The sequence below is a fragment of the Notolabrus celidotus genome, chromosome 20, assembly GCF_009762535.1.
Source record: "Notolabrus celidotus isolate fNotCel1 chromosome 20, fNotCel1.pri, whole genome shotgun sequence".
Taxonomy (NCBI): Eukaryota; Metazoa; Chordata; class Actinopteri; order Labriformes; family Labridae; genus Notolabrus; species Notolabrus celidotus.
In genome coordinates, this window is record NC_048291.1 from 23,126,190 (window position 1) to 23,150,934 (window position 24,745).

The following is a 24,745-nucleotide window of genomic DNA, read 5'->3' on the forward strand; positions in this document are numbered from 1 at the left end:
ATTAGCTTGCTTGTGGTGCCAGCTCAATTGCTACATCCCTTATTGATGGCGTTCCTGACTTGAAATACATTGAAACTGAGGTCTGCACTGAGGAAATGTGTTATTGACTCAGCCTGGGCCTTAAAGGGAAGTATATCTTAGCAGCCCCCACATGCCTGCAGGGCCACAGCTATTTGCAGAAAAGGAGAGGCCAAACACCCTTAAGAAATAAAAAACATAAATGCCACACTGTTTATAATTGAAGTTATTTTTTGAATGGCAATCCTGGAAAATAATAATTTTTTTGCACAGTATAAAATTCTCTTTCAGACTCATAGTGACTGACAGTAGTGTAGAGACAACCAGGATGAAAAAGAAGACAGCAGGGATACCCCGAATAACACACAATGCAAAAGAAACACTAGAATTTAAGTCCCTAGAACAACACCAGTGTTTGGAATAGCATGTTCTGTCAGCTGTGAAAATTGGAGCTCATCAAGGAAAGCAGGTTAGTTAGCTTAATAGTCCTCTGAAGATAAAACTCTGTTAGATCAGTGGAGTTGTTAGTTTAAATTGTTTTTTTCTGATCAAAAGCTTTAAGATTGTTTCAATCACAATTAAGGAGTTAGTGCAGCAAGAATGTCATCCTTGCCACCTTAAAATAAAAAAGATCTAAAGTTCCCTAACAGCTTTAAAGCTGCTGTTGGTAGGAATGGTGTCAAAAACGTTACTTTTCCTGCTAGGTTTGGAGAAAAGGTCATAATACCCATTGGTACTCATCGGTAAGTGAGGTAATTTGAGACTATTGTGAAATCTCTGAAACCTCTTTCCAAAGCAATGTTATTATTCCCCTAGTTCCCGTTATGACGGACCAATCATAGCTAATCTCCAACCCTCCGTCCTGATTGGTCGAGTGGCGGCCCCACTATGTCGCCCTGATTAGCTGTGAAGCCACTACTTCCTCATACAATGCACACAACAATCTTTTGTGGGCGGGGTTACGGGGGCAGAGAGTGGAGGGTTGACATTCGAAATCTCTCTCCAAACTGATGTTGATATCAAGACTACCAATAGTGGCTTTAACATTTTCTTCACCCTTATGCCTTTGGTATCTGATGCTATACCTGTTTGCTTATAATGATAACAATGGCAGATTTCACCCTTTTATCCAAGTTTATTTTGAAGGATCTGTTCTTCATTTTTAGGAAGAGGAAGATTAAATTAGGCTACTAATTATTTCTTCATTTTTTTTTTTTTTTTTTAATTATATTTTTTTGGCCTTTTTGCCTTTTATTTTATAGGACCGCTGAAGAGAGACAGGAAAATCGCAACGGCGACCCCTGCGACGAGGACTTTAGCCTCTGTACATGGGGCGCTTAGACCGCTAGGCCACCAACGCCCCGGCTTCCAATTTTCAGACAACATCTGTCGATATTTTGAGGATAAACTGCTCAAGCTAGCATGCTAAATAAGTTAACTTTAGCTCTTTGAGTTTGTTTGAACAGATGACTCTGAGTTTGAACAATCCTGTCTGATCTGGCTGAATGTTCTTCAAAAGAGGACTAACAGAAGTGGTTTGGAAGTGGCTGGTCACATTATGTAATTGCACTCCTGACTGACAACTACAGGCTATTTTTCAAACCATTTAAGTCACAACATACATCTTGCCTTTGAGCGTCCTGACTCCTGAGCCATATACATGATCCGCAATTCCCTCATGTTGGTGTTGTGTTTGATTGAAGACACAATCAATTTCATGCCTCTATCCGACCATTTTGCGTCACTCTACACATCAATACCCCCGCACTCCTGGGTTTGATTTATTCCTTAGAGGTAGACTGACAGTGACACCTGACTGAATCAACCAGTGATTTTCCACTTTAGTCATCCATTAAAAATTAATTCTGCTGTTGATCAAAGCTCATCTGTGTCAAGCATGCTGTGCTGTGCGTAATACTGTACAAGCTATATTGGCTGTGGTGGAAAATAGCCAAGCAATAATTCCCATAAGCATCGTCATGCCTCAGCCAATCATATGTCCAGAACAATTCCTACGTAGAGGTTTGATTAAAAGAGCACAGTTTTTTATGTCCTTGGGTTGTTCTAAATGGATTTTTTTCTATTGGAAAATTGAATATGTGCAACCCGGGGTTCCTTTTTCGTAGAGCTTTTAAATTAATCAAAACGCTGAAACAGCCTTGATCATTTTGTATCATGATGTGAGCACTTGTTTTTCGCTTCTTGCATAATTTGGCTGGTTATTTGCGTCCACTCACAGAAACTGCTGCTCTATCTGGTCTAAGAGCATGACAGAAAGTGAAAGAGGATGTGCAGCTGGAAATTGTTTTCCCCTCGCTCTTAAAAGCAGAAGCTAAAAGCTGAACAATCAGCCGGAAAAAAGTTGCAAGCGTGCTCTATTTGTGCCTCCATGTTTGTGTGCCTGCGAAGGCAAGACATCTGTGTGGTAATAGCTCAGAAGGTTTTGTCTGTGTGTCTGGCTTTGTACTGACGGGATGTGGGATTTTTTTTTTCTCGGGGAGGAGGAGGGGTGGAGTATAAATAAACAGGTGGACCTGCAATGAAAGTACAAACAGCACAAGCAGTCTAAGAAAGTGAAATGTGCATGTTCTGAGGCTAAACAAAGGTCGGTGGTCTGATGTGATGTTGTGAAAGTTTGAGTGAATCTGGCTGCATGCTGTGCGTGCTTGCATCATGCTGACTCTGCTCTGAAAAAGAAAAACAGAAACAGAGAGAGAGAGTGAGACAGTCTCTAAGCACACTAATCACAGCTCCTTAAAGCTTTGAAAAGACAACTGTCCATCACTCCTTCCTCCCTGCATTCTCACTGATGTGAGGTGGAGAGATGGACCTGTGTGTGTGTGAAACTGATAATAATCCTGTTACATTGAAAAGTACATCAGGAGAGTGAGACAAAAGTGCGATACTATTCATTTTCTTCTCAGCTGTCATCTTAACATCTCAGTGAGTTCTTCTTCCAAAAAAAGGAGACTGATCTCTGCTCCTTCTGTGTTTTTGTAATCTGCCCTTTGACACTGTGAAAAACAGCCACTGTGCTGGAAAGAGCATGAGCAAACACCCACAGCTCAGCTACCTTCTCTCACACTCCCCGCGTCCTGTGTATTGATTCCTCTCCGCATTTTCACACTGTTTGGGCAGAGTTAAAAGAGGATGACTCATTCCGTCGTGTCCATTGTTTTCCTCATGCACCGGCGGTATACACTGAGATTCGTGTCCTTCAGACCACCTCTGCACAGCTCAGGAACTGGATGTACTTGGCTTAGTGATAGTGCATAGCTGTTTTCAGCTTTCTACCACTAATAGTGAGCTCACCCACTTCTTTTCCCTCACTCATCTTCAACAACAATTATATTTCCACCTTTTTTTTCATTTCCCTTTAGTCTGATGTACTGAAAAATAATGTCCTGCACATTGTGCACATCATAATGTGATATGAGATAAAGAACCAGTTTAAAGAAACTTTAGGAAACAGTATAATGATTCCAAAACAGGTTGCTTTCAGGACTGGATGTCTGTGTTTCCGTATTCCTCGGCCCTTTTTTGTCTGTTTTTGTCAGATTGAAGGTGTTCCTACCTTTCCTGTCCTTCAGTCACTGACCTTCCTTGAGTGTAAATGAACAAATGAAAGACATCACTGAGTTGCTTGGCAACCAGGCTTTGTTATCAACCTCTTTGTGCAATACTCTTTACATCTTAAGTCAATAAATTACAGTGGGGCAGTTGGATGAGAGCAAAACATACTAGGGTATTGTATTTAGTATAGTATACATCAGGCATGTCCAAAGTATGGCCCGGGGGCCAATTGCAGCCCAAGATTATTTATGGCCCCAAGCTTCCATCTTAAATTGTGTTATTTATAGCAAAGAAATTAATCACACTCTGAATCATCTGTACATTTGTAGGTTATTTCAAGCGCACAAACAAAACTAAAGTCAATCCAGAAACGTCTCAAAAAGCTTCATATGGACTACTTTTCTAAAGCCAAAGCACTGGGAATTCTGCAAGATGGCAATAAAGAAGAAACAGAAGAACTCTTAAAGCTGACAGGTTTTTCAAATGAATGTTTTTATCATGATGTGAAATTGTTCTTGATGAACATTAAAAGCTCAGAAGACACAAAAAACACAAGACAAGATCAAAATTATGAAATCGTACAGAAAAGGCACAAATTGTGCATAAATATTGTTCAGAATACAGGAAAATAATTATTTTGTTATAAAATGTTGTCTGCTGGTCAGAAAAGTCTTAAAAACAACATGAAAAAGAAGTGTGATGAAATCCAGATCCTGATCCTGCCATAGAAAAATAATGATACAAAAATGTTCCCACATTGGCCGACCCTTATGAAAAACATTTTCCTCCAGAAGAATATAAAGTTTACTAATGTTTACATGGCTTGTAGAGAACTGAGGACTACCTAGTTACTGATTTATTGAGAACAAAATTGAAATATTGGTTATTGAATAGATATTTCTTATATAACTTTTATGATTCCTAAGTCTCAGTAGGAGTCACTGGCCCTGAGGTATTCTGACAACATCAAATGTGGCCCTCTTTGAAAAAAGTTTGGACACCACTGGTGTACATTATAATCAGCTATCCTTAGTGCTTTCAATTCTGTGGCTTAAAATTGAAGTTTTGGCAAACCTTCATTTGTTTTAGCAGCGTTTGACAAAATGCTCACTGTGAACTTATGCCTTCAAAGTCTATAAAATGCAGCACTTGTCTTCCGCCCCTGCTGTGTGTGTAGGTGCACAACCATACAGCGAGCCAAACATGCTCTTGAGGAAGGTTGAAGACGTGAAGTTTGTTCTCTGAAGAAACTGAATGTTTGGTGTTGAAGGTTCTGTAGAAATGAAGTATAAAAACACTCAGGTTTATCACATTATGTTTAAGTCAGGAAGAAACCAGAACATTATTAGTCAACAAAACGCTGTGAGTTCACAAAAGATGTGCAACACCATAAGTCACTGTGCACAGAGAGTCAACAAGAGCTCAGAGGGAAATATACAACAATCATTCCAACAGGAAGGAAAGGAAACAGTTGCTTGGCTTCTTGTGATCTTTTATTAGATGTAGATCTGTGTCAGAAAACGCTTTAATGTTTGCTTAGTTTGCAGTCAATCGATCAAAGGTACAGTTATGAAGAATTACTAAAAAGTTCAAATAATGTTGCAACAAAAAGGAAAAAAGGGAAAACTAAGCTTATCGTGTCTGGCTGATTATTCATCTGACAAAATGTGTGACAATGTATGTGCAACTCACTGTTTCCAGATAATCTAACATTCATGTAGGTGCTTAATTGCTCTGCTATTACAATGCACTCACTTTGCAAGTTCATAATAACATGAAATAAAAGAGTATTGAGGGGCGAGGTTTTTCCTCTTAACAGTTCAAACTCGCATGGCCTTCAGAGAATTGACTTCCTGAAAAGTGACAATAACGTGTTTCTCACACAAGCATGTAATATGATGATTTTTAATGGATTGGTTTTTATTTGAATCCATGGATACAAACTACTCCCACATGAGGAGGGAGAAGCCACTTCCTATGTGCCCAGAGTTAGTGGATCAGCTCATTGCCCAGCAATCAATTAAAGTTTTTTTCCCCTGAGCTGAAAAAACATCAGTTCTGGAAAACAACTATATGAAATATAAACCTATGGCCTTGTGGTTCAAACACAGTTTTTAGAAATGTTCTTTTCATATCTTGCAGAGACCCTCTGGTCAAACAGCCCGGTCTTTTGAAGCACTCTATTTGCCAAACCATTAATTTAAGTGTTGCCACAGCTGAGCACTAATACTTTCAGATAATAACTACAACATAGACCTCAGTAAAAGATTTTCTGCTTTATAACATCTGACATTTATCTTTTTTTCCTTCTACATTGCACTTTGCTGCAGGTTTTTATGTTCTCATCTTTAGATGAGGAACTTATTGGCCTTGATTTTATCACTTATCCCTATGATCAAATGAGAATGCATTTGCCAGAATATTAAATATGATTGTTATATAATAATGTGGCTGTTGCACAATTAAATTTTCTTGCAGCAGTGAGAAAAAACAGCACTGAACTACTTCTTCCCCTTGTATCTGCTTTTGCTGTTGTTTCCAGTTGGAAAGTATATAATGTACAATATATACTGAGCACTTATTCCTTTTTCAGTAAGAAGTCTGTTCAGAAAAAAATATTTACTGGGAGAGAAGGAAATGCTCTAAGTCAAGTTCATAATATTTGGCAAGGATGGGACAGGTATGCTGACTCCTTAGTTTTGTTTACACAAAGCATGTAAGCTCTTAAGCTGTAACATTAGTGTACATGTCATAGGCTAAGCATCTTATTGGAAGGAACAACAAAACACTTTATCTGAAAAGGCTAAAAGGCGTCTCTCCTCTCATGACAGAGCAAAGCCGATCAGCCCACAGCAATGCTCCGTTCAGCCCTTTTATTTAATCTTCAACATTTACTTGTCTCCAGTTTTTGTAATGGTTTGCAGACAGTAACTGGTGCACATTTTGTCCTGCTTCCTGCAGTGATGTCTGAATTTTTGCTCTGATGATTATTAAACATAATCAAAACCGAAGTTCTCTGCGTGCATGCCGACATACCTGTGTTATCATATGTAACCAAGGTTTTCCTCTCATCACCTGATGAGTCCTGCTATCTATTGCACCTCTTCTGAACTCCATTAGCCTTGCAAATCATGTCAGGATCTCCCTCCATTACATTATCACTTAATTAATGTGTTGACATTTATGCAAAACAGCAGAGAACTTTCTGTAGGTCTTGTTCCTTGTCTCCTGCTCAGTATCGGTGTTATCTGTCACACACAGCTTTGTGAATGAAATAAAATGCTGGATGCAGCTTTATGTATCTTCCTAAAGGAAAGGTCAGCGCTGACAGATTTCAATTACTCATACATCAGAAATTGGCAGTTGATTTTAATCTTGATTCAAACTGCAGTTTGATGGACAACTCTGTGGTGAAGAGAAAACGTGTAAAGGAGAGGATGCAGAAGGAGCTGCTCAGGGTGCAGGCAATGCTCAGGAAGTATTTCTCAGATCAAGAAAATGCAAAGTTATCATAAAATGTTTTGCTTGTAGACACCCTCTGCTAGTCTCAGGTGAAAAACTATGAAATGCATGTTTACGGTTGTGGTGTTTTGCTTCCTGTTTTTCACGAGTGTGAGCAAAACCCTTGTCTTCTTCCCACAACACTGTTTGCTCACTGATGACAATCTAACTGAATTATGCAGCTGGATTTTTTTCTATCTCCCTTGTGTTTGATCAGATTGGCTGCCGAGCATTTGCATTTAGTTGTGCGTGTACATACATAAAAGTGTGTTTACTTGACACATCTTGACCTTCAGGTGGTCTCTCAGTGTAAACACAGATCCAAAGGGAAAAGTGAATTACCAGGAATAAAAGCAATGGGAAAGAACAGCACATTCTTCTTGCTAACGTCCAATGCTAGAACGTAGTTAAACTTCCATCTTTGTTATTATCACCTTGCTGCAGTGTTACAATACTGTTAAATCCCTCCTGCACTCTAAGCCTGCACAGTGGAGCAGTGCAGAGCTTGCTGTTGTCCTTAATGAGTGTACTAAATCAGCCAGGATGTTCACGGATGCAGCATGTTAAATCACAATGAGCTCTTTGTACAGGAAGTGACAAAGAAGCTTCCACTTGCACGACCCAGCGATTGAACAACTTCTGATGATAAGCACAGGCGGAGGGAAATAAAAAAGAACTCCCCACAAATGAGGGTCATATTCAGCTCTGTTGGATGAGACGGTTTAGTCCTGGAAAAGAAATAGGAGGAAAGGAAGGAAGGAAGAAGGAGGTGTGAGAGGCATGGAGGGGTCAAGGGGAGCAGCAGATGGATGAGAGAAGGGGGCCCTGCAGGTTCCACACTGTATGTGTCTGTTTGGTGGACTGCCTTCAGATTCTGCTGAGTTCACTAAGCTGCAGCTTTTCATTTTTAAGCAAGAGAACCCAAACTTCTGCACTGGAGGTGTATTGATTTTTCAAGCTTAGGATTTTATTCACTTCTTGTGTTAGGGTTCAGCTTAGACATATTTTTCTTGAGGTAGAAGCATCAGTTTGTTTTAGAAACCCTGTGTTCAGCCATGGCTGAGCAGGATTTTTCTCTGCGGGGGGGGAAATTGTTTATTTGTATTTGTGTTGTGTTTCTCTATAGCTGTAGTCCCCCACTCAAGGCTCTCAACAGCTGGTCTGACCCTGGTTCCCCCTCTTTGCCCTTGTAACACCCACACACTGGGTTTTTTATTTCTCCTTTTTGAAGGACTTCAAGTACTTTACTCTTCAGTTTTTTTCTCTATAATTAAACAAATGCACAACAAAGGCCTTTGTTGTATTTGGAGAGATATGAGTAATGCTGTGACTCTGGGCATAATCTCTGCTTTTGAAAGTAAGGCCTGCATTTGTTGTAAAGTTTTATGTTATGAGTATTAACACAAAACATGGTAGATGCACTGGGGATGCAAAACAACTTGATAAGGGTTCACAAGATTACTGTGGTGCAGAAAAAAATGTTTCTGGGACAGTCATCTATAGATCTGCAGAGCTGCAGCAGCACCGACCTACAAAAGCAAGAGGTTCCACGACTGACACTTGCTTCTCAGGCTCGTGCAGTGACGCCCAGGCGTCACAGCTCCCCACAGAGAGTGGTAATGATAGGGGCAGAGGGCCCAGCCTGGGAACATCCTCCCCTTTACACTGATGTGGTTCTTCTTCCGGTACTTGTGCTTCTGTAGCTGCTGGTTGAGGCTTACAAGGTTTTTTATGCTTCACAGGGAGCTGTTAAGTCAACCACATGAAGAGACAACACAACAGAGGACCAAAATAGCCCAATGGCGCCTCACTCACTTATCCAACTCATTATAGGTGCTTCCTCCATTTGATACGGATTTCAGATTCTCTCCCAAGCTGTGTGGGAGTGTGCATATGTGCACTACGGTCTGCATTTACACTGATCTGCATAGGCTGGTGCAGTAGTGCATAGAAAATCTTTTAAAGACTGCATTTCAAGTCAGAATTCTTACAAATGGTTTACAGCTCAGCATAAATTTAACTCCATTTCAGCCAGACAAAAAAGGGAGGTGAAAGTCAGTGTTACTTTTTCAAAAGATAAAGGGAGAATCTATGAGATAATGATGCCACAGATTGACTTCAAAATCACTTCAAACTGTGGATTTATACCAAAGAAGTTCTGAGGATCCCGTTGCATTGATTGTGTTCAGTGTTGATTTTGTTCAGCTTACTTCACCGTCCTGTGATTTGAAGAAAAAGCAGTGATGGGGTGAAAAAGGAGGCTAGTCATGGGTGACACATACACTCTGTCATCTCCCCATGACCTTCAGGAACAAGAGCATGTACTTTCATGTAAAGATGAGTTTGGTTTAACGTTGGACTTTTCAAAGAAACTGGGTCAGCTTGTTTCAAGGCCTGGAAAGCAGCATGGCTTTTTTACACATCCTCATCACATTCACCTCCCCTCCTGCTGTTCACTTCTCTCTCAGGGAATCCTCTCTCCCCCCCCTGCACAGAGAAGGAGAAAGAGGAGTGAGGCCAGACCTAAAAATAGGAACAGTTCTTCCTCCTTTTCCCCCTGCATGCCTACCACTTTCTTTCTTCCTAAAGAGACCCCCAGTTTTGCACCCATGTCTTTTTCCTCTAGTGCAAGATGGGTCTGATTCTTCCCTTTGTAGTCCTGCCTGTCAGGCTTTGCGGGCGAACACAAAGGTCACCTTCACCCGGAGCTCTTCTGCAAAGTGGGCACGTTGAACCACTCCGCTCTGGTGTCCTCCACCCTCCCTTCACTTTGCATTAACACAAACACATATGAACACACCCTTTTCCTCCCATGTCCTACATTTGTCTCCACCACTGGGAGAAAAAAAGCTAATAAAACTGTCGTTCAACTCTGCAGCAATTCAGCCAAGCTCTGCTACCAGGTAGTTTATGCATGTCTAACTAGAGATGGAAGAAGTACCCCTTACTTTAGCAAGAGTACATGGATCTCAATGCATTACTACAATCATTAAATTCATATTAGGATTGTGCAGAATTTCCTGTGCTTTTTTTTAACTGATGCATTGATGTGTATGCAGTAATGTAAAACTCAAAGGAAATGAACCTCAGTCCTGTACTAACGTTGAGAGCTGTGTGCACTCTGTGAACTTCCACTAAAGGGCAATATAAAAACATTTGAGAGGTAATGTGAAATATTCATTCATGGTTCAAGTGTGCATACAGATTTATGCAATAGAAGATGATTACCTAATACCCGTATAGATATAAGGAGCTGTACAGATCGAAGATACACAAGTGCAGATATCACACCAGTGTTGCTTTTTTTTTTCTTCTCCTGGCGCTGAAACAGTCCATGAGTCGGTTTGCCAGCCCCTTGACGAGACAGAAGGAGCCCAGCCAAGGATCAGGCTCACAGGGATTATTTATAGAGTTGAGTGGGCTTCACGGACGCAGGCGTGGAATGTGTCAGAGAGAAAATGCATCATTGATCAAAGACTGCTCAGAGATGTCGTCTTATTTTTGCCAAACACTGAGCAGAGATGGAGGATCGGAACAAAACAATAGCCTTCACCAAAGGCTCACATGTGTGCTGTGCTATAGTAAGCTGGCCTGCTCTGCTACCCACACGCAGTCCTCTGCACCTACACAGGTGATTGAACTCCTCTGAACACTCGCCAGTGTTGGCCTCCTTCTCTTTCTCTACTCCAGTGTCTAAATAGCTTCTCAGCCCTGGGTGTCCAAAATACACACACGGTGGGCGTTTGGAGAGTGAGTGTGCTGCACATGGAGGCTGGTGTATACCTCCACACTACTATGTGGGTTTTACAAAGAAGCTGTGTGTGTGTATGTGAGCGTGTGTGTGTGTGTGTGTGTGTGTGTGTGTGTGTGTGTGTGTGTGTGTGTGTGTGTAGGAGTCTGTGAGGAGGTGCAGAACTTCTTCAAGGAATGCGTCACAAAAATTGTTGATTTGGATTTCATGCCTTATCTCATTTCTCTGGATTTCTAACTTCCTTTCAGAGCACACCTCGGAGGAGACAGAGGGAAAGAGTGTGTTTGTGCACATGTGTGCTCATGCTGTGTAGTGGTCTGTCAGCACCACAAGGGGCATCTGTAAGAGGACAGTGCAGGATACTTACCCACCGTTGTCTTCATCTCTCTTTGCTCCCATTCGGGGAGTTGGAACAGGATAGAAAAGTGAGGTGAGGTGTAGTGAGGTTGCAGGAAGGGGGTTGAGTGTAGCAGAGGTGTCCTGTACTGCAGCAGCAGCAGCAGCAGTGGCACAGCTCTCTAGTGGCAGGCAGGGGCACTTCTCTCTCTCTGTCACCATTCACTGCAATGCAGACGGCACTCAAGGTTATGCCTGTGTGGCTACATTGACGGACTGAAGTATGTGGATGATTGGGCGTGCATGGTGGCAGTCCAGCAGAAGCTTCTGGGAAACTTGTGGCCTCATTCGTTGTCCTGTTGTGGTTCTATTTTATGCTCAAACCTGCAAATCCTGTATTTACTTCTCCAATAATTTTAAAGAGCTTTAAAGACTAGCTTCTCTAAGAATGCACAGATAACATCTCAGTTATTGTCCTCTGTGTAGCAGAGATGTCTGTAATCTTTTGGCAGGCTGACATCTCATTCAGGCATTTTGTCTGAGGTGGAGGGTGAGTGCCGTGGAGATGTGTGGCACAGGACTGGCAGGGTGACATTTGTTGTTAATCAGCTTCCTTCTGTCTGGCTGTGATAAACATGTCAGTCTGAGCAACACTGTAACATTGAGGACCACGTGCTGGAAGTGGTCCGAGCCTCAGAGAGATCCTGTGCAATCTTTCATTGGAGATGGATCAGAGGAAGGCCACATCTGGTGCAGCTTTCTACGTAAGAACTACTGCAGTAATCTCACATCCTGCTCTGCAGTCTTATATAGACAGAGGAAAAAAAGAAAAACAGGGGGCAGGATGGACAAATTTCCACAACCAATGTGTCTGTAAGTGTGTGTTTGTGTGCACCCGAAAGAATTCCTCTGGCTTCCCCTCACTTTGCCTCCGGGGCTCAGGCAGACGATTCATTCATTCTGAGCGGGTTCAAAACAGCTGCCTCTGTCGGATGTTATTCAGGAAGTGATAGATCATTTCCCACAGGGTAGAGCATCCAGCACACGGCTAGTCCAACCTTAATTGTTTCCCAGTATCAATCTCACGTCTTTATTGGTGCTGCATGACGGGATAAATGTAAAGGCAGAAGCTGAGAGTGTAACTGTAGAAAGGGAATTATTCAGGAACCAAGAGCTGAAAAGATGAAGTAACAGAGAAATACAAAGTAGGAAAGCAAACAGTGGAGAGGGAACGAAAGGACAAGTACTAGACACAGAGGAGGGGACTGATGACAGGGCCAAAGTGTCAAAGCACCATTGTCAACAATTATCCTTTGAATGGTCATCATCGGGAGTTCAGCAAACACACTCTGCTGTCACACACTCCCTCCACGTCTCTGGCAAACACAGAGATCCGGTGCCTGTGGCTGAAAAACATTTGGGGAAATGAGAAAACATTGTGGTAATGAATGTAATGAGAGGAATGCGCTGAGATCAGACAACACTCTTTAATTAAAGCAAGGCAGACCATGGGGAAGTATTAAAACATAGTTCTGAGTCGATGAGTGCCTCCAGTAGCGATAGCTGTGAAGGACTTGGCACACAGCTATCAGTCTGTTAGCATAAAGCTGTTGTCAGCAAAGAGTCCCAGACTTTTATGTTGTTTTACTTTCAAATCTTTAAGTTCTTTTAAAACTTTCCAGCAGTTACTTGTCGCTTTCATTGTGAGATTAAAACATAAAAATGCAAAGGTCCCCAGCGCAGCTTTATGTAGAGGAAAGCTTGAGATGCTTTAAGAGATACAGAATTTTATCTGACAGAAACAGAATGCCATTTTATGAACATTTTCATCCAAAGTTCCTGCAGTGCCACGGGTGCATGCATTTTTAGGTGCAGGGGCGGCCCCAGAGAGAATTGCATTGCCTTGTAATCTTGGGAGACACTATTCTGGGTCAGAATACATTAGCTGAATGTGAGCACAGAGCTTGTACAGAGTTGGAATAGTCAATGAAAGAGCAGCAAGAGAGAAATCATGAATGTAAGCCAACAGAACAACCTTCAAACATCCTCAGCTAAACCAGGGAAACATCACAGGGTATTGTACATTCAGCAGGAGATTGTTAGTGAATCCAGAGACAAACAACCCCCTGCCATGTCCCCCCTTTTCATGCACAAGGATTATTCTGTTATTATTTAACACAGCCTCTACAGAATTACACACATGACTTGACAGACACACAATCACTCAGAGTGAGGGGGAGCTGAGATTGACGGTGGACACTTTGCCTACGGAAGAGAACAACCACAGACTGATAAAACAGGAGCGTGTGAAATGAACCTGAACTAGATGTGACTTAACCCTGCAAAACAGACACACTCTCTCTCACTCTCTCTCCACCTTTGTCTCCCTTATGCTTAGCAACAAGCATGCACACATGCACACAGAGTCTTACCTGGACCGAGCTTATGAAATAGTTTATGCAGGAAATAATTGGCCCCATCGGTGATGGAAGGCAATGGAAAGCATAAGGAAGGCAGCTGGGGAGAACGAGGGCGGAGTGATGGAGAAGTCACAGGAGAGCCCGACACTGGGTTGAATGTGTACGGAAATGTGTGTGTGTATAAATTCAATGGGTAGAGAACTCAGAAAAGTATGAAAAGATGTATGACCTTACCTGTAGGTTTGCATGAAGTGTTCTTATGGCAGATTGTGCATATAAAGGGAATATGAAGCATAAATGGTGTGTGACTGAAATATCTAAGTTGCATTACAGCACTTGCTGCTTTTTTTCCTGTGGTTCTATGTACAGCTCGATAGCATTGACCTCCACTCTCTGTGGGCAAATGATTAGTGTAACTCTTTCTTGCTCTTTGGCGTGTTCAGAGTTCTCAAGGGGAATTCCATTTATGATCTGAGCATGGAAAGAGTGTTAAAAGAAGAATCAGGGCTTTGCATTCCAGGCACAGTAAGAGTCGTGCACAATGGAACACCTGGATGAAAACGTAAATCCATTTGTGCACTGGAACTAACACAAACATGTCTGCACACACTCAACTTAGGCACATTCCCTCTCAGACCTTCGATTTTTCTCGCCTCACACATTATGTTCGTGCTCTGCAAAACTTGCACCAAGATGGTGTGATGAGTTGCACAATGTGCGGCTGAGAGGACCGCTGTGAGAATTAAAGCACTCGCCCACACGAGAGATTACAGTGACAAACGGTGACAGGCCCGAATTCTCACTCCCCCCTGACTCTCTTTCCCTCATCAGTCTTTTTTTATTCTCCCCATCACTCCCTCGCCTCTCCTATTTCCAGAATCTGTATTCAATTTAAGATGCTTTATAAGCATGACAGAAAACAATGTTATGTTGCCAATGCAAAATGGCTCTGACATTGTATTAATCCCTCCATCTCTCTTTCTCTTCTTATGCCCCTATGGGAATTTTGTTTTCTTTGTGATTTAATTTTCTTCATTGGCATCGATGCTGCACAGTATTGCAAAAACATTGAAATAAAATAGGTTTAAGTTAAGCTGAGTAAATTAGCTCACTTTAAATTCCTCAGTCCCTATCTCTGTCTCTCTCTCTCTCTCTCTCTCTCTCTCTCTCTTTCTCTCTCTTTTATTCACTCTGTTTCACCTCTCTCTGATGCCTCTTTTAGTAATTCTATTGGAAGCTGAACAATGTCTTCTCCTTAACTCTGTCTGTCAGGGTTCAGATGGTATTTTGTGTAGCCATCTTGGATACAGAAATGAAGAAGCACTGTTGTGCCTTGGGGTTACGGCAAGCAGCCTAGACTTGAGAAGAGGGAGGGAGTGTTGACCTCCCACTTAACTCATCCAAGTAGACCGAGGCCTACTTAGCTGGGAAGTCCTTCAAGGCAAAACAAGAGCTTTGAAGTTTTTCATGTGTAGCTCTTTGCAGCAGGGTAGTGGACATGCTACTTGAAAAGTTTAAATATGTGACAATCCTCTCACCTTCAGCTGATAATTTATCAATTAGAATGAAATGATTAGATTCAGACCGAGTGTTTCAGAATGAAAATCCAGTCTGCATGTGTCTCTGAAGTGTTGGCAGTCTACATTTACTGTGTTACATGGCTTTGCTGTGCTGATTTGTCTGTTGCGGTGTTCAGTATGTATAGACATTGATCCACTGATCCCCTAGCACACATGCAGGCAGACACAGCACACATATTCTGACTCGTGTGGTGAAGAGAACATCATCAAGAGGGCTCTGCTCTGTTCTGCCTTCATTCCCCATTACCCACGCTCCCCTGTTGCCTTATTCACCGACTCACATTGCACACAAATGACACAGAAGTTCTGTGGGCGAGAGGATCTGAGCCGTGTCTGAATACTCTTCTACAGACCTGTTTTAGAGTTGAGAGATGACAGGAGCCAGGAGTATTGAGTGGCAGGTAGCCAGCACAGCCATGATAAGATGGGGACTGGGGAGTTGGTTGGAGGTTTGGAAGGAGGATATAGGTCTTGGTGTTGAAAGAAATTGTATGTCCAGAGTCCCACAGGAACACCTTCAGCAGAGAGATTCATCCTCCATGCGGTCAGAAGCAGGTTGAGTTTTTAACACATTCCACTGGCTGAGACATACAGTGACTAGCCCTGAAGTGCTACATCACAGTGTTGAGTCTCTCAATCACTGAAAAGTGATGTTGTTCATGCTATTGAATAACAGACACAGTAAGAGCTTTGAAATCCTGCTATCTGTCATTTCAAGAAATCGGGTAGCACCGAAAGCTTCTTAGGTATTTTGCTTTTTTTCTAGGCGCTTGAGTTGCACCCACTCAGACATATACTGTTTTCTGCAGCGATGAAGCAGGCATTACTTTTTCTGTTTATGCTGCAACTCAGAACACACAGCAGACTAGGAGCTAGGGTGAGCCAATGTGATGCATTTGTTTGGGAGATGATGTAACTATTCTCTCTTCCAAGTAAATGAGAGTGGTGAGTGGTTCAACTGGCAAAATATTTAATAAAGGTAAATCTTAATAAAAAGTAACATTAGGATAGCTTAGTTACAAAACATGTACCAGGTATGTTTTTACCTCAACAAAAGCAAGTGCCCCCTGCAGGCCTGGAGCACTTCCATGGTGATGAGGAATTAACAGCAATGTTTGTGGTTTTCAATTTTTGTCTAAACGTCTAAGTTTTATTTGTGGCGTGTTTGCAGTAAATGCATTCGTCTATTTTTTGTTTGCAGCACTTATTTTGCATCTGCGGCATGTGCTTGTGGCTAAATTTGTTTTGGCTATTTGCATATGGTTTCAGAATTTGCATCGTTTCTTAATTTGCAAGCTGTCTGTGAAGGTTCTCAGTCATGAAGGTCACGATAATCCAAGGTTGACATGTCTTCAAGAAATTCTACCAAGCTTTGAATTTGGGGGCTGTTTTCTGAATACAGAATAGAGATGGGTATTTTTCATTAATAATTCCTAACTTGACATATCTGCTTTGATATCTAACTGGACTTTGCAAAATAGTTGTTGCTAACATACCAGCATACTTTGAAGCTTATTGCCACCGACCCACCTTTGGTTTTTACAAGCTGGGATAAAGAACATACTGAAAATGTAAAGGAATATTCCCCAAAAATAGTAAGCCAAATAGAAAATCTCATCTTACCCCACATTCACTCAGTAAAGCAGTGCAGCCTAACACAACCTGAGAGCTGATGTTGCTTTAATTGTGTCCCTGTTGTTATTCCCCTGTGTATTGCTGATGTTGGCGCCCAGCATCATGGTGTGACAACAGTGACAGGAGAGAGAGAGAGTGCAGCGATGTACTGCTGCCCTTTAGAGGATGCTGGTCAACTCATCTCACAGCCTGTCCTGTCCCCAGTAGCTTCACCCCTCCATCAGGAAGTGTTTGACCCAGCCTCAGGCAGAAAGCATCACCAGAGGAGAGAGGATGAGGAACGTGTAAAGGATTACAAAAATACCCCCACAATTCTCAGGCAACAGCAGAGACAGCCAGTCAAGCCAGAAGCACTGAGGCACCCTCACTCATAAGCAGAAATACTGACATCTCTTGGAAAGGTGCTATAAAAGGGGAGGGAGTGCAACTGAAGCAAGGTCAATGCAGGAAGAAATGAAACCTGTGTGTAGGAAAACACAGTGGAAGAGTTCTCTTTTAAGATTGAAATGATTGTAATAAGTAAATCAATATTAAAAAAAGGATTCATAATGATGCCCTTTTTATCCTTTGTAATTAATTCATACATCCACAATAATTATTAAATACAGAACCGCTTGGTTACAAGTATTTTGCTCTTCCATTCTATAAATAGTGGGAGGTTTTAACAGCGTGTTTAACGGGCACACTGTGCCTGCTTGCTTTTTATTGAGAGGCCGGAGCAGAGGGTTACAGCCTGCTGTCCTGCCTGGCTGTCCGGCTAATTGTAACAGCATGTTAATGAGACATAAGATTACCCTCACACTCTTTGACCCTCTGTGGGTACAGCGCTTCTCTGAAGACCGCCTGGAAACAATCAGACCTGAACAGATCTCCCTCCTCCGGCCACTTACTCATTCTGCTTGGTGCTTTTTTTCCAAACTTTCTTTGCATATCTCAAATACCCAAGACGATGTAAATATCCATCCGGTTGATTTTGCAAATAGAAGAAGATTCATCCAGTTGAGAGACTTGCTGTCTCTTTGTGCAGTTTTTCAAACAGGCTATAATTTGAACTGTGGTTTCCTGTCTCAGTGGGTTAAAAGATCAAGTTAGTAAGTGTAAAGAGCATGACATTTGGAGTGAAATGCGATTACTGCCTCCAGATTTATTATCCAGAAAAGCACTTTAATAAAAAAGACACGTTTTTTGAGGAACTTCAATCTGTCCTTTTCATAAGTCATGTGATGAGTCCTTCACTAACCTCTGTGAAAGAGTTTGAATTGTATAATCCTCCAGCTGAACCAAGAGAAACCTTGTTACCCTCAAAGTCTTGGCAAGGGTACATGAATTACCATGAGCCCTTGGGTCTTAGCAGAAGCTCTCTCAACAATTACATACAACTATTTCTAAAAGAGAAAATGCACCAATAAGACCATTGTAACAAATTTTGAACAACCTTTTTGACCCATTTGGTCCCAGAACTATTTGGCTACAGGGCAACATGTTGTATAAAACCAGCATAAATAAACTCTGATTATAATTCCCCTAAGGTATACATGTGGATATACTCTCTTAATGATAAAAGCTGGTATTGTCTTTTTAAGACAGAAAACCCAATGAACACACCTTTAACGAACGTCTCATAAGACAGCCAGGAGCAGTGTCTGTTTCCATACACAGCACGTATAAGGGCTGATTGTTTGAGACAGACGAGTCTGTGAGAAACTAAAGTAAACCAAAAGAAGTAAGTAAACAAACAAACATGAGACAAATCCAAACAATACCAAACTTCTATTCTTAGCAATGCAGAGGGTCCCTTCACTATGAAACAATGAGCTTTTGTTCCAGGATCAACCATTCCTGCATCTCTTGACTACTCTATGAAGTACAGAAGAGCCTCATCAGTCTTATTTAGAATCTTAAATTAGATGAACCTGGTTTTAAGTTTGCTGGATATGAATATGATTTTTAATTTCCAGTCCGTTATTACTACATGAAGTCTGGAGGACCTTGGTCTGGGGATTTTAGAAGCTTGGTGAAGAACACAAAGCTGTGGTGTATGATTCAAAGACCCCCATATTTTGTGTAAGAAAACTAAAAGGGAGGTACTGATGAATAGTATGGAGGAGGGTATGTGTTTTTTACAGAACCGTTATGGGATGGCCATAAAGGTAGTCTTATCCACATCAAAGAATCATTTTCATGGCTATTCTTGAAGATGATGGAGTGAGTATTTAGGTGTATAGGTCGAACAACAAGGTCAAACCAGAGAGCTATGATTATGTCATTTTTTTTATTCGCATCAAGTGGTACTCATCAGTCATGATGGATTCGTGGGTATCACCTGCCTCTAACCATCAAGTGGAAGATGGATGGCCCTGAGGTGTTTCGCTGTGGGAGGAGTTAAACCATGCTGATCTATCAGACATGCACAGGCACTCCCTGTCTAAGGGGGAAATACATAATTACTCCTCTGTAGCCTCAGGGTCTACTTTGGGATTTTTAATCTTTAAAATAAATAGTCAGCAGACATTGAACAGGTTTATAGTGGTTTTGCTTACACTGTGTCTAAAATATTTAGTCATTTAGTCACAAGTTTACTGACTGGTGGATCTGTTTAGCTTTTGTTTAGGTGCACTATCTCTGTGTCAGCATATTTCAACACGCCTAACTTCCTAACCCTCCCTCTCATTCTGTTTCAGGACACTTCCAAACAGAGGCAGGTGAGGAAGAAAACTGTGTCCTTCAGCTCAATGCCAAATGACCGCAAGATTAACAGCACAGCTGCATGCATGGCCTTCATGATGGAGGGTTGTGAGATGAAGAAAGTGCGCTCCAACTCTCGCATGTATAACCGCTACTTCCTGCTGGATCCAGACATGCACTGGCTCCGGTGGGAGCCGTCCAAAAAGGATTCAGAGAAAGCAAAACTGGAGATCAAGGGCATTAAGGAGGTTCGTCTGGGAAAGAAAACTCCAGTTCTGCGCAGCAATGGTCTCTCAGATCAGTTCCCTGATGAATGTGCTTTCTCTATCATCTATGGAGATAACTATGAGTCCCTGGATTTGGTTGCCAGTTCAGCCGATATCGTCAGCACCTGGGTAATGGGCCTGAGGTATCTGGTGTCTTATGGCCGGCACACCGTAGACATGGTGGAACCTAGCCAACCAAGTTTACGAACATCTTGGATTGGCTCAGTGTTTGAGCTAGCAGATATGGAAAAGGATGGGCACATAGATCTGTTCAGGGCCACCCAGATTATCAAGGGGCTCAACCCTGGGATGAAAGAGTCCAGGATAGAGCTGAAGTTCAAGGAGCTCCAGAAAGCTAAAGACCAATATGGAGAGGAACTTAACATGGACACCTTTGTGGAGGCCTACTGTGAGCTCTGCACCAGACCAGAGATTTTCTTTCTACTGGTGCAGTTTTCCAGTAACAAGGAGTATCTGGACAGTAAAGATCTGATGCTATTCGTGGAGGTGGAGCAGGGCGTGGAAGGTGTGACGGAAGACATGTGTAGGGATATCGTTCAGAAATTTGAGCCATCAGCTGAAGGCAGGGACAGAGGCTACCTCTCCATTGATGGCTTTACTCACTACCTCCTCTCCTCCGAATGCCATATCTTTGATCCACAGCACAAACGTGTCTGCCAGGATATGAATCAGCCTCTGTCCCACTACTACATAAACTCGTCACATAACGCCTCTCTTCTGGAAGATCACTTCTGGGGCTCATCAGACATCAGCAGCTACATCCGAGCTTTGAGGATGGGCTGTCGCAGCATTGAGGTCATTGTATGGGATGGCCCTGATAACGAGCCAGTGGTGTATGTAGGTAGTTCAGTAGCCTCACAACTAGCTCTCTCAAAAGTCATGGACATAATAAACCAGTATGCGTTTGAGAGCTCTGAATATCCCCTGATTCTGTGCTTAGTGACACACTGCTGCATCCCCCAGCAAAGAGTCATGGCACAGCACATGAAGAAGATTCTTGGGGACAAGCTGTATGTGGAATCCCCCAACAAAGAGGACAGCTACCTACCCTCCCCAGAAAAACTGAAAGGTAAAATCCTCCTCAAGGGTAAGAGGCTACCACCCAACTGCACTGATGCAGAAGGGGATGTGACAGATGAGGAGGAGGGTCTGGAAATGTCCAGAAGAGTGGGAGCTGATGATAAGGACCAATTAAATGGCTTAGGCTACAAGAGACTTAGACTGTGCAAGGAGCTTTCAGATCTTGTATCTCTCTGCAAGTCAGTCCAGTTTAGAGACTTTGAGCTCTCCAAGAGGGAGCAAAAGTACTGGGAGATTTGCTCATTCAATGAGGTAGATGCCAACAGGTTTGCCAATGAGTTCCCAGAGGAGTTTGTCTATTATAACAAGCGTTTTCTGTCAAGGGTATATCCCACTCCCATGAGAATTGATGCCAGCAACATGAACCCCCAGGATTTCTGGAAGTGTGGCTGCCAGATTGTGGCCATGAACTACCAGACACCAGGCCTGATGATGGACCTGAATTTAGGCTGGTTCAGGCAGAACGGCAACTGCGGGTATGTTTTGAGGCCAGCCATCATGAGAGAGGAGGTGTCCTACTTCAGTGCCAATGCTCGAGACTCTCTTCCAGGGGTGTCTGCCCAGCTTCTGCACATCAAGGTCATCAGTGGGCAGAATCTACCTAAACCTCGTGGCTCTGCTGCAAAGGGTGATGTTGTGGAACCCTACATATATGTGGAGATCCACGGCATCCCAGCTGACTGTGCCGAGCAAAGAACCAAGACCGTGTCCCAGAATGGTGACAACCCTATCTTTGATGAGAGTTTTGAATTCCAGATCAATCTACCAGAACTTGCCGTGCTGCGCTTTGTGGTGCTGGATGATGACTACATTGGAGACGAGTTCATTGGCCAGTACACCATTCCATTTGAGTGCTTACAGCCAGGTTATAGACATGTCCCCTTACAATGCCTGACAGGGGAGTTTCTACCCAACACCACCCTGTTTGTCCATGTAGCCATCACCAACAGGCGAGGTGGAGGAAAGGCACATAAGAGGGGTCTGTCTGTAAGGAAGGGTAGAAAAGCCCGGGAGTACACCACAACCAAGACCACAGGAATCAAGGTGGTGGACGAGCTCTTTAGAGCATCCACGCAGCCCCTCAGGGAGGCCACAGACCTCAGAGAAAATGTACAGGTAAGGAACTATTTACTTACTTTATTTACAAAACAAACTCAAAACCATGAACATATTCTTGAATGCAAATTGAGTTGTGTTGGACTGCTGATTTATTTGACCTTTTTGCTTATGGCCTTAAAATGCTTTGTAATCATGAGCTATGACTTTGTGTGGTCTGCCCATTAAGCTCATGACAAGTGACATTTTTATTAGGCTTATTTCAAATTCAAGTGGAGTGTAAATTATGCCAGTCATACAGCACATGAAAATTACCCCATGGTAGTTATGTAATTAGAGGGTTGTGGGCCAAAAGCCATATGACAGTTTTTGTATTGTGTTGCATTCACATATTTTGTTCATCTTATTTATGTGCTCTGTATTTGAATGTGCATTGCATATTCAGATTTCATTTCCATGTATACCTCTACTACGTACAGCAGTGCTGATCTAGATTTCATTATTGCTGATTTCTGATCTAGATTTCATTTTTGTACAAATAATTCTTTAAGGCGTTGGAGAAATGTCTTATTTTAAGTTCAATGTCTTCCGTCTTCTACTTTAAAAAAAACCCTGATTCATATATTCAATACTAGGGATGCACCGATGCCACTTTTTAGTTCCTGATACCGATATCGGTACCTGGGCTTTGGTATCTGCCGAAACCGATACTAGCCGATCCGATCCTGGTATTGATTTAAGAATCTCTATTCCTTAATGTGAGGATAGAATCATGTTTTGGCAACTTCAGGCTTTTCTGACTTGATGGTGAACTGTACCCGGGTTCCAAGTGCTAAACCAGAGGCTGGAATCCCTTAATTTCAAGGATCCAGAACAATTAAATTCAATAACCTGTCCGTTTTTTTCAAACTTTGAATCCATTAACAGAAGGTTTCTCCCTTCTTTGCAGTAGGCTACAGCTGACGTAAACTTCTTCCTTTGGGTTTCCATTATATTTTTCAGCGCAACCGCCATCCGTTGAAACATTACCGCTGCACATGTTGCAAGTTTCCAGCTGAGTTGTTAGCAAAAGAAGGTGAAATGCACCTTAACTGCAGAGCCTCTGTAGTTATCCTCCATTATGCTCCAACGGGCAAAAATGCACAGACTGGCTGGCGCTGACGACGTAGGAGACGCACATGGCTGTTGTAAACACAGAAAAGCAAAGAACTAATAGATCAGCCATATGGATTGGCACTATATATGTGCCCCTTGTCACCGATATCCGGTCTAGCTTTTTGAGCCCGATCTAGCCGATATCCGATACAAGGATCGGATCCGTGCCTCCCTATACGATACAATACGATACAGTACGGTATCATAAGGTACACTTTGTTGTTCCTGAAGGGAAACTTATGTTTGACTTTGGTGCTGCACGCTTTTGGCTGCCTGCCACAGCAATACTAACAAATGTTACTTCCTGCATGTGATATCAAAGATAACCAATATCATTTCACTGACTCTGCACTGTTTCACTGTGCTTTTCATTCAAAATAGATGCTCAAGATCTAGATGTTCTTTGGACCTTAAATATTAAGCAGTATAGAATTCTGAATGATATATTATCTTACTTAGTGGATGGAATTTTTTTATCCTCAGTTGACAGAGCTCGCTATTAAAAGTTTTGATGATAAAGAGTACCATTTCTCCAAATAAAACTGCATAACTCGGAGTGCTACAACAACTCCAAACAGATGTAAGTGTTCCTGATTAGACTCATTGCACTTCCTATTGTGGATAAAGACTCTACGCTAATTGTGCTCTATTAATGTTGCAGAAGAGAACAGTAATAAAGTGACAAAGCTGTGCAATAATGAGGTTTATGAATAGTGTAATCATTAATGAGGGACAATTACTGGCCAGAGGAGAGGACTGGGTTGCTAGGCACCTAATGCACTACTTTAAAACTCCCTTGCACAAGCAAATGAAGATTAGTAACAGCCATGTGTGTGCTGATGACCAGTGACAGAAGCCTCTCAATGCAGTTAACATTGTGTTTGTGATGACTGAAGGGTGTGATACCAAGCTTTTCTCATATGCTCGGTCTATAAATTACAACAGAGAGAGAGAGAGGGTGAATCTTTTACTTGTCATGTGATGTGTTGTCTGGTTGTCAGTTTAGGGTGACAGGCTCTTGTCTTTACTGATGATGCTGTAAACCTTGAACATAACTCCATCATCATCTTTATTTATCAAGTGAAAGTATGAATGGAGCTGAATTAGGTGGTGAATGCACTGATTAAAAATAGAAGTATAAAGAATGCAATTAACTTTAGTTGTGCTTTTAAAAACACAAAGTGCTCTGACAATCAAGTGACCAGCATAAGTGATTACATGAATAGTTTAAAGAGCCCTTTCTTTGATTATTGTTTTATAAATAATTGGTTATGTTGTGCTTTCAAAAACTAAAGCACCATAACAAGAGAAAACAACTTAAGGATGAATTGGTGACAAAAAGAGCAGTAGTGCAAACAAAATAATTCTTGTATTCAAAGTCTAACTTAACACATGTTGAAATTATGCAGCTGTAGCACAACATATTTGAACATTTGAACCTCTTTGTAGGTATTTTTTTTATTGATTTCAGCCTCAACCTGATAAAGTCCAGTGACCTCAAGTCTTGTGCACAAGAAGTAATTTGTGCATGGATGGATGCAGGCTGAACCAAATCAAATGTATAATGCTGATGTCTTGTGTAGGAGGATACTAAATTAGATAGCCGTTCACATGTTCCTCCAGAAGCTGCTGGAGCACACGCCTGTCTTCATTTTACTGCATTTATCC

At 42.0% G+C, this 24,745-nt stretch overlaps 1 protein-coding gene across 1 annotated transcript in view; it reads left to right on the forward strand.

Annotated features, from left to right (window-relative positions):
- The window catches only part of si:ch211-210g13.5 (inactive phospholipase C-like protein 2), a 63,788-nt gene that overhangs the window by 18,414 nt on the left and 20,629 nt on the right, over window positions 1-24,745 (forward strand). Inside the window, exon 2 of the mRNA XM_034711830.1 lies at window positions 19,496-21,982. Within this exon, the coding sequence (XP_034567721.1) occupies window positions 19,496-21,982 (2,487 nt within the window). The remainder of the gene's footprint in view (window positions 1-19,495; window positions 21,983-24,745) is intronic.